Source organism: Mercenaria mercenaria, unplaced genomic scaffold (genome assembly GCF_021730395.1).
Source record: "Mercenaria mercenaria strain notata unplaced genomic scaffold, MADL_Memer_1 contig_4012, whole genome shotgun sequence".
NCBI lineage: Eukaryota > Metazoa > Mollusca > Bivalvia > Venerida > Veneridae > Mercenaria > Mercenaria mercenaria.
Genome location: NW_026462209.1, coordinates 597 through 11,940, shown reverse-complemented (window position 1 = coordinate 11,940; position 11,344 = coordinate 597). Strand labels below are relative to the sequence as shown.

The 11,344-nt window shown below is 31.5% G+C and overlaps 1 protein-coding gene across 1 annotated transcript; it reads right to left on the bottom strand.

Moving 5' to 3' along the window:
* Nucleotides 1-970: 970 nt before the first annotated feature.
* On the bottom strand, nt 971-10,901 carry LOC123542521 (ficolin-1-like). Its single transcript, XM_053534765.1, has 8 exons — nt 10,803-10,901; nt 10,108-10,202; nt 9,278-9,346; nt 8,831-8,981; nt 8,462-8,592; nt 8,079-8,175; nt 5,915-6,079; nt 971-3,826 (listed from the first exon to the last, which is right to left on the bottom strand). Exons 4-8 carry the CDS (start codon nt 8,922-8,924, stop codon nt 3,561-3,563), a joined length of 753 nt encoding a protein of 250 aa, XP_053390740.1. The 5' UTR covers nt 8,925-8,981; nt 9,278-9,346; nt 10,108-10,202; nt 10,803-10,901; the 3' UTR covers nt 971-3,560.
* Between the last annotated feature and the right edge of the window lie 443 nt (nt 10,902-11,344).

The following is an 11,344-nucleotide window of genomic DNA, read 5'->3' as shown; positions in this document are numbered from 1 at the left end:
AAATGTATTATTTCATAATGTGATGATTTCAGTAACATTAAATCCAATATATTTAAACAACAGCAACGTACTAACAGCCCCTAAAAGGGAGCTCAATAATGACAATCACACTTGAAGTTTTATGTCTAATGAAAACAATTTAAGTTCAATATGAAAAATGGTAAAGGAAGGCTAAAAGTGCCTTTCTAGGCATTATTATTGGAATGAACAGGTGCCTGGAATCCTGGATAGAACCAATAATATTCGGTAAGGCTTTAAGCACTGGTATACGGCAATAGGGGTAAATGACCCCAGGGGACAGGGCGCGGTCATGACTGTTTGTTTAAATAAAGGTATCATCATCATCATTATTATTACTATTATTATTATTATCATTATTATCATTATTATGTACAACGCCATTGAATATATCATATTATAGAAATAGATGTTCAATCAAATTATTCAGTTTCAGATTGAATAAGTCTTAAGCAATGCTTTCTTCTTAAAACATTTTCTTAAAGAAACGCATCAGGAACGAATACTGACCATTTCTTCAAAGACGACAGCTTAACAGCTTGCCGACCATGGATAATTGTATGGCGATACATTGTTATACCTTAGTAAATTGATAAGGAAATCAAATTATTCAATGTGCTTTCTTTCGTGTTTATGTATTGTATACATACAAGTTTGGTTAACAATTTTTGACTTGTCGACTTACTTACGTGACAGAAGTTGAATAAGCAAAAGGAAATGTTGCAGCACAAAACTGACATGACTTCTTGAGCTCTTAAGATACAAAGAAATGATGTGATGTAACACTTTAAACATACATGTAAAACATAAGATTGTCTTCAAGCATTGTACCATGAATATGTGTTTTACTTGGTTTTATGTCTAACGAAAACAATTTAAGAATATAATAAATATGGTAAAGGAAGGCTAAAAGTGCAATTCTAAGCATTATTGGCACGGGCAGGTGCCTGGATAGAACCAATAATATTCTGTAAACAAGCTACCTCACATGAAATATGTCTACGTTGTCGCCTGAAGTTACAATCTGCCAGAGGTGAAGGGAGAGTGATACGAAAGTCAGCGTTCTTTAACCACTCAAGCGTGCAGTGGTCTGAGAGTTCCGCCATTCAATAAAAAGTATAATACGACAATGATTTAATTATAACTATGTATCTTATAATTACTTCACTGTAATTTCAATTAATCTTATTTTAGTTGAAGTTTTAGAATAGAGCATAAAGTATAGCACAACTGCAGTTTACTTATTACTTATTTCGCTCTGCAAATGAGAAAAAAAGGTACGGAGTGAATGTTCATTCTAAAATATCTGAATATATTGTGTATATCACTTGCATTTTCTAATTATCTTTCCTTATGAAAGCAAAAGTACAATAATACAAAATATTTACCTCGAGTTATTTAATACGATAAATCAATTCACTGATGAGGAAATAATTTTCAAATAATATATGATAACCCGCTTTATTTGTTTTAACAGATTACATGGTGAATACTTCCACATAAGAAATACAGTATGGTTGTTTAAGACATGTTTTGTTTAAAACTACATTTTCTGTCTTATTAGTATATTGAAGAAGTAGGGAATTATACTTTATTAAATCTGTCAAGTTATAAGAGATTTATCTCCCTTTAAACACAAAATACTACATCTTCAAGATACAGGGTAGAATTTCATGTTACATTTGAATCTATTAAAGAACCTTTAACATTTATGTAACATACAAAGTGCATACAATACATTTTTGAGGAAGTTATCGATAAGAAAATTGGAAATAACATAATTTGAGGTGGCTATTATGAAATCAAACATTGATAGTTAGTAATTATTTTATTCTGTTTTGTTCGTTGCAAATTTTCATTTGTTTATTCTTTATGAATAAGTTTGTTAATATTTTACATACTTGTTTGATATTGTTCTGATTTGGTATTGTGGCCTGTGAAACTTGCATTCAAAATTATACCACCGCAATTGTTTTTGACGATAACATCAAAACTAATCAAGAATTCATGAATCTTTAAAGCGTTCCTATTTTCAGTAATCAAAATGCATTTGGAAATAGAACACCTGAATTGTTTGCAACATTCAGGCACATCAGACACCTAATGAAAATTGCAGTGAACTATACAGGAATTCAACCCCTCTTTTAACGCTGCGTAGGAACGGGAATGTAAGAAGCTATTTTATCCCTTCAATTATTTTTCCTCTTTTTTGATCTTATACATTGAACTAATTACAATTAAGTATTTCATAATAATTAAAACGATGTTGTGACCGATATGTTTACAAACATTAAAACTCGATTAGCGTTGCCATGTGAAATATATCGGAAATGTAACATTGTCCCATTAGCAATAAGTTAGTGAGTGACTGCATTGCAAAACAAGAACGTCAGTTTGCGAATTGATTCTAGGCTTTAGCACCAAATATATTGAACTGAAGTACAAAACATGAGCAATAGAGCTGACAACTTTGAATTGTTTTCTATCAATAGGTGAAACAATTGCTGATCATGATGGCATTGTAATAAAGCAATTTACGAAAATTTAATCTGCAATGCTTTGTTTCACACCTTAATGGTGTTTTCCTTTTTCATACACAAATATGTATCCGCTTGTGATGGGTTTTGTGCATTATTCTGTTAATTATGATATGCAGTCAAACTTGCTCAAAATACCAAGTCTATTAAGAGACTATTTGCATTGAGAGGCATATTTTCAGTTCTAATTTGTGTTAACAAAGAAAAAATATGTTGATTTAAGAGACTAGTTGTACTAACAGACCATTGGTTTTTGTCGTTCCTTTTGCTAGTCTGTCAATGCAAGTTATAATGTAGTATAATGTCAGGATTCTCTGGGATATAAGTTTTAGTTCCCAGAAAGGACATGTGTGCCAGTGTTACTCAAGAATTTGTTGCTGTTTTGCGTTTAAATGCATTAATTTTTTGTTTTGTTGTAACATATCAAATAAATTTGTTAGTCGGGATCTTTCATTTGACATAATAAACTTTATTATAATTTTTATTCTGCTGTAACATAGTCATAAATATGTTGCATAATGATAAGCTTATCGCAAACAGAATCACATTCGTAAGCGTATTGTTTCATTTTTGCACAGACTGAGGTAATGTTTCTAGTAAGGTTAAGGTATTGATTCTTTAATTTTCTAAGCAGTTAAGTATGAACAAATATTTTGAATGTAGAACAGTCGGTTGATATTTTATTTTCATCCCAAAGATGAAAAGCAAGTACATTCACGAATGAGGCGTGCTAAACACAGACCAACAGCGGCGTGATATAGCTTATGTAAAAACAGATATGTGTCAATCTAAATCATACATATAGCAAACTGTATAGCTACATTCAACAAAACAAACAAAAAAACAAGAATATCACTAACAAGGCAATGTGTATATACATATTGTTACAAGAAATAAAATAGTTCATATATATGTATCGGTCAATCAAAATGATACATTTGGAAGTAAGAAAGTACAAACGCAAACCACATACAATTTGAACCTCACTATTAATTGGTACGATTTTTATTTTCTTCTCATCATCATCTTGCTGGATTTTAAGGAAATGTAACGTACACCGGAACCTGAGAAGCTATCGTAATTCATAGATTCTATATCATAAGTCCCTGGTGTCAAGTACTTTCCATTTAGATTGGCCTCATAGCAATCTTTATACCACCAGGCACCGTGCCACTTAACAGCACAGTTGCCGTCAGATGAGTCCACATCGTGATCGTATGTAGAAAAATCCTCGCCATTATGATATGGATTAAACCTGATGTTGCCTGAAACTGATAATAAAAAGAAAAAGAAACGTACAAATTAGGCTGACTGTATATGATTTTTTTGTAATCTATTTCTTCGAATATTAGAATTTAGAGTAGGCATTATATTATACAGGTAGCACAAGATTTACACATGTATTTGTAATTAGAAAACAACTTTGAAATACTTGATATGATGGTTGATTCAATAACCGGCATAATTTTAGAAATATTACAGATGAATTAAACTGGTTATATACGATTTTATAAAATGCCACATTTAAATAATATTTAGCTTTTCGGACAGTTATAATTACCGATCAAGTTTTCGACAAATATGTTATCCCTTATAACATTAAAGCAATCAAATACGAGGTTCTTAACGTTTTATATAATTTCTATTTAGTTATTCCTATGATTGATGTTACCTATCAAGCTGTGGCAAAATGTTATCCGCACTCTTAATTGAATTAATGCAGACCCAAATGTACATGACGCTAAAGTATTGGTAAAAACATATATACGCTATGATTAATTAAATATATTGGAAAAAGTCACTAAAAGAATGTAGTATTACATAATTCAACTTTTTTGCAAATACACAATTACCTTAAGACTTTCCTAATATTAAACTCATGAAAGCAATCATCTGATATACTTATATGACGAATATTATGTAATTGGCTCATGAATTTAGGTTTATTAGGTAAGATGTAGAAAATTTAAAGTTGAGGCTGGTAGACGAGACTTTATTTTTTTCGAAGACGACAATAATGTGATGTTCTATATATGTCTACTCCTGATTAATTACACTTTCCCACCAAGGTATATGTCTCTAAATTTTTAAGATTAATACACCATTTATTTTTAGCATAACACTGCCTTTATGTAGTGATTTACATAGAAATAGCTCTCTAAGATCCCTAATATTATAAGATAAAAGTGAACAAAACAAAGGCTATAACCTTGCGATTTGTACCAGACAGACTTCTGTGTACTGTTGAACATGATTGAAATATTAAGTAGTTACAAGTCGGATGCCCATTCTCGTGAAGTAAAGGTTGGATTTTGGACTTTTAATATTGATTGTTTCAAGATTTATACAAGCACTTACGCCGCTTAAAACTAGATAACTAATCCATCGACGATATGATTCAGTAACATTCCTTTTCAAAAACAAGATGGTGTCGTTTGGATAAGACAAAATAAAAGTCCGACAAAATCTTATTTAGTCACTGTTTAATAAGGCAAAATTAATTATACATGTATCCCTAGATTATGCACTTTATTTTGCATGAAAATGAAATAACGATTAATGTAACCCAATAGAATTTGTTACACCCTTCAATAGCGAAATGAATTGCGTTAGAAATGGTCCCAGTTTTTACATTGTAAATGGAACTTCATTAAACCTAAAACATCGTTTATAGTGTATAGCGCGTGAAACATTAGATTTATTTTATAATCACCGCCATCAAAATTGTCCTCTTTACAAGCTGTTAGCCGATCAATCTTTCCTTCTTTACTCTGGCACTCAATGTAACAATTTACAGATGTGATTTTTCTCAGTATTGAGAAAACATCAAGTTATGTTAAATGTTGTTAATATTGTTATTAATTCTGACTGGTTGGTTAATGATACCCCACTTATAGTATTTTGCTTTAGCCGTTGCGCTCCGCTTGGTAAACACTATAATATCAAACTGTATTTAAAATTATAACCAAGCGTTCTGCCTTATATGTAAATTAAACTCTTAAGACCGGTAATCTACAAAAGGTTAATTGCAGTGTTTGTTAGTGCATTTTTTTTTTTGTATTTTTAAATGCACAACACCAAATGATATTATTCGAAATGTTTTAATACTAGTCCTATCGAAAGCAACATATATTTTAAACAATAAAATTCTGCAGACAGTTTGCATGGTCATCTTTTACCAGTTCGTTATCAATATTGAACTATTTTCCCTCAACATAACTGACGCACATTTCTATCAGACTTGGATGAGGAATAGCTGTCAGTTTGACTTTGTCGTGATCTTTTAAAAACATAGAAAGTAAAACTAGTTACTAATTATATTGCTATTGTAAATTAAAACAATTGATTATAATACTAACTGCCCGATGAAGCTATAGTTGATCCAGTATGCAGGGTATACGCCGGTCCAGCGGAAAGGGAGAAATTGTCGAATGTTTCAAATCCTGTTGTTCCATTTGCTGCTTCTAAATCGATCCGTAGGTCAGTACGTCCTTGAGCAGCCAACTCCTGAATATATCTTAGACCTAATTTATACGGGGAAAATACTGATTTGAAAATATCCTGGAAACAAAATCTAAAAATCTTAAAGAAAACTACTTATAATTTTATTATCTAAAATTGAAAGAGTCCTGGCCAATCATCATTGTTACGCAATTAAAAAATTGTCATCCAAAATATTAAGTTTGGAGGAAAAAGTGAATCTAATAAATATCTTCAGTTGGTATTCTTACTTCAATCTCAGAATTATCCGTATTGTGTTTCGGATAAAAAAATATTAGGAGTCTTTCAACAAGACCGAGATCCATTTCAAATCTGAAGTAATTTATTTATTTAGGTTATGCCGCGAAGATATTGTGAGAAAAGACAGCAAATCGTCAAAGGACTGTATGCAGTAAGGTAATGATATTTTGTTTTAAAAAAATCTAAAAACTAGATGATTCATGTGTGCTTATTTCGTGATGATATTCTGATTATTATGTTTTATAGACCATCATAGTGATTTATTCTAAATTCACTAGTCAAACTCTTGGCGTGATTATCATTTTCATTTCATTTCAGTCTGATATTACGTCCAAATCAGCCACGTCCTAACACAAGCGTAATAATTAGTGTTTAAAATATGAACATAAATTATCAGCTCCAAAGGATGACAAATAAAAGAAATATTTTAATTTGCTGTAGGTAATCTCCTGAACAGAAACGTTTATTATGAATATGAAAATCTGTTTGTTTTAGATGTAAGAATACAGGGACACACAATTTAACATTTTCAATTTTTTAGTGAAATGTATTTTGATCTTACACTGAAACGAACAAGTATCCACTGCTAAGTTGCGTATCGGAGCAAGTGTTTTGTGAATAGTAATTGTTTTGTACATAATGTGGTTTGGTATTTAATTTAATCAAAACAGCAATATTTAACTGTCGTGTGTCTACCCGTGCTTGGATTCAGTGATTTCAGGTCCATGGAGTTTATTCAAATTCTTTGTGACATAGTTCTACTTAATAAGCTAGGAACCGTGAGGTGTGTTGCACTTTTCATTGTCTCTCATTAACAGACTTTATCAAATACAATCTTGTTATTGTTTTGCTTGGTTGTATTATTTGCTTCCAGGGTCATCATCACATAGATTTTATACGAAGTCGATCAAAGAAAGCAAAAGCCGTTAAATAATTTATTTTCATAGTGATGTTAGCGCAGAAAAAGAAAGCATATGTCAAAAATAAATTTAAGCAGTGAGATGATAATCTTTCTGTAGGTACAGAAAACGTGTTGACTCCAGATTTTTGTATTTATTTAAGTTTGTAATATCATAACACTTGCAGATTCAGAATGATTTCAAGCAACATATCATAATTAGTTCATTTGTTGTATTTGGAATGAAAACAGTCCACATAAACTGTGTCCTACAGGTTACAAAATGGAAACAGCAACAGGATACTAAAAACTTTAAAACATGTTGTTATATTTTCTGGTCCTTCGGGATCATTGATTTCAATTTATTTAGATTTGAAGATTGAATACTGCTTAAGCCGGTGCTAGGGGGCGTGGGCAGTGTTGCATTTTCCATTACTGCTCATGAACAGACTCAATCAGACCGAGTCTGCAATTTTCACTGTTTGCATTGTTCTCGGTGCTTCCGACAAAATGTCCGAGGGATCTACTTTTCAGATTATATTATACTAAGCGTCTTATGAAATACCATGTACTCAATAATTAGCCATGGTTTACTATATCTTATCATGAGGATTTGGTTACATATTCTAATGGCACGAATACGGTGTTTAGGTCTTGCAAACGTTTACTAAAAGGTGATGTCAAGATAAATCTACATTTAATAGTATGTCCGGTTGTTGGTTGTGGAAAAGGAAACTGTTAAACACATTAGTTCACTGGAAGCTGAAGTGATACTTTTTGCAGTTTATTGCAGCGGAGAGTACACGTACCTGGCGTAAATATACAAATGGAATTTTATTTCGAAATGCTCATTCTTACTTTAAAATTTGATATAAAATACTAACCCAGCCAAAATTCTGTCTTCAAGTCTCCAAATCCATTTTCATATTCAGAAAAATTCCTATAGAAGTCAACAGTTCCGTTAAAGCGATACTGGAAGACCTGATAGAAACAAATTTATGTCTAAATTGTTCTTCCATTTAAAATATTGTGAATACGTTTAACGTTGATCAGTTCATAAATCAGAACAGAAAGGAAATGTGTTGATAATTCGGTTTTATCGTCTAATTGTTTTAAAAAGATAGGATCTGCCGATGAATATTCAGTATCTCCTTTAGCAGAAAATCAAAATGTCCTAAATGACAAGAGCAATTTCGCTATTTACATTTGAATGAGATATCAATATCTTAAATATTAAGGAAAATTAAATAATGGTCTGTTCGCTTACGGTCCAACCTCCACCGTCCGTAGTCATATCGCAATAAACATCGATAACTTGGTGTGTTTTCCATTCCATGACTTTATAGATGCCGTCTTTAAACGTTTTGTTTCCGCCTTGACGCAGAACGTCTAAACAGTCTGAAAGTACTACAAATATCCTTTATCTAGAACTGTAAAATTGATTCTAAACAAAATGATGTATGCATACATATATGAACAATACATTATTTTCAAGATATTTCAAAATAATTATTATACAATTGTGAACAAGTTGTGGTGATACTGCTCTTTAAGATAAATTATTTCTTTTAAGACTTTGAAAGTATCTTATAACGCAACAAACTTCGTTGACGGCAAATTTCACGTTCAAACAAACCACTATTTAGACGAGCAGTCGTGCAATCTTTGTTGCAAACATCAACATCGCAACACAAATCACAGATATGTTGTTCATGACTCCGCTTTTCCATGACAACATCTCGTTTACCAATGATAGCCACATGACTTTCTTCTGTTGATTTACAAGCCTGTAATAATTCAGATACAGTTAGGTATATTCATATCAGGTCACTTTAATCTCATTAACAAATACGTTAAAGGTTAATACTAAAACATCATTTTTCTAATTAATTATTGATCACAATCAAGTAAGATAGAAAAATTCAGATAATAAATGACAGTTACTTTGTTAAAGTTAAAAGCTTGGGGTATAAACATTTTCTCGTGAAAATTTAAAAATTGCACATGCAAAATAGTGTGAGATTAAACGTTTTGACAGTATTTAAAAACGGTAGACATCATAATGGTACGAAAGGGGCCTCACGTGTTTTGAAATGCAGCGGCTAGTATAAACAACATCTGAAAATACATTCTTCCCAATAATGCTACAAGCCTGGAATGTAGAATCAGATTTAATTGATAGCAGTGATGTGATTTTCATTACGATTTTGTTTTGTATAGACAGAATTTTTCGATTTAACAAAACGTGAAATATCGGAGTTTTGTGAATGCAACTGTTCAAACAAATATTGTTATACCTCCCAAATATTCAAGCATTTTCATATAATAAAAGGTGGTCACGTGATGACACTCTATATTCCTTGGAAGGGTCAGTAGGTATTCAGGTCGTTCTAGGCTAAAAATGTGACCGATAAAACAAATTAAATAAAGGATTTGTTAGTGACCTTCCATGAAAATATGTGGGTCACTACGATCAATATGGGAACCCGGTTATCGCCTCGCCCCACGCTCCATCTAAAAAATATCATAGATTTAGGTTACTTCAGACATTACTGACGATTTCCTTCTGAAATTGTTTACTTCCTTTACATTCATATTGTAAAAATCTAAATTCTATGAGAGTTAATCTTTGTCCAAAAATTAAATTCATATCAAAAGATATGAAAATCAATTATTTACATTATATATTTTTCTCGTTATTACACTACTGCGAATCTTATAAATTAGACATATAAATATCAATAAAATACATTAAAGACAATGAATGAACAACTATCTTTGCGACTGTCTACCTATCTTTAAATGTTCTATTAAGCACTTATCTATGCAATCGACTTCCTTTTACATATTCAAGAAAAAGGAAAGAGCTAACCGCCTTTGAATAATTTGGAAAATACAAAGAAATACACAAACCTCGCCATGCGAACAAAATTCAATGTCATGACATCTTCCTGTGGCGGTATGTAAAGGACAGTTATAACAGATAGGACCTCGTTCTGCTGGATAACCTTTGAATATAGACAACGAATGTCGAGTAGTACATGTAGTAAGTAAAATACCTATGCTGGTTATCTATTTATTTGTTTCAAATATACATCTAAAGGTTTGATATCAGGATCTCAAATTAAATTAATGTATTCAATTAAAGTCAACAAGTGAATTATTTTAGTGTGGATACAGCAATCATGTGTTCGATTGTCCGTTCAAAGACACGTTTTTCTTGATAATTTTCTGTTAACTACAAGTTTGGAGCCATACGCTTTGACCTATGCCTCATGTTGACAAGTTGTAAGTTACTTACATATGTTAGACTGGCTGACCACTGTATATGGCCTATAACTGTTGACCAAAACATATTAAATAGTATTTTTACAGTTTATAAGATACTCAATCATATGTGCTTTTTTACAGTAGCACTACGTACACATTTAGCACAAATTAATGTAACAATCATTAAGATTGATGATTTGATTTGAAATCCAGACGATGAAATCCGTTCAAATTTCGTGCATTATACCCAATTTAGCATATGATTAATGAAAACGGTCATTTATCAAATTTTACAAAACTGCTAAGTTTAGTTCACACAAAGCCTTTCTATTACCTACCTTGTTCACCACAACCTTTTGAGTTACAAAGACTGGCAGATCTGCAACACTCAGAGCACGTTATAGTCGGTGACTGAAGGATACTTGTAAAGTTGCTACAAACCTATATATGTGTAAACATGTTTGTATTAGGACTTCCTTTTAAGAAATAGTCATGTCAGTTATTCTTGAGAAGTCATAACATTCGAAGTACTTGTTCTACATAATGTTTACTTCAATGTTTTACAGATCTTAATAAAAATGCCTGCTATTTAAAATAGATTTCTTCTTACAATACATCCGCTTGATCTCTAAACGTTTTCAAATAGTATATTTTCCGTTAATATTGTAAACTATTCTGTTTACCCTGCTTTAGGTTCCATTATTGTATTTTAACTCATGTGCAAGGCAATCGAAATGTTGAAAAGAATTCTGAAATTCTCTTACTCCTTAAAGCATACATGTATGAATTATGCAAATTAAAGACAATATAGTGTAATTTGTCAACCAAAACAAAAACGAAGACTTATGTTCCACTTCTCTGATCAAACCCCTAAAACGGT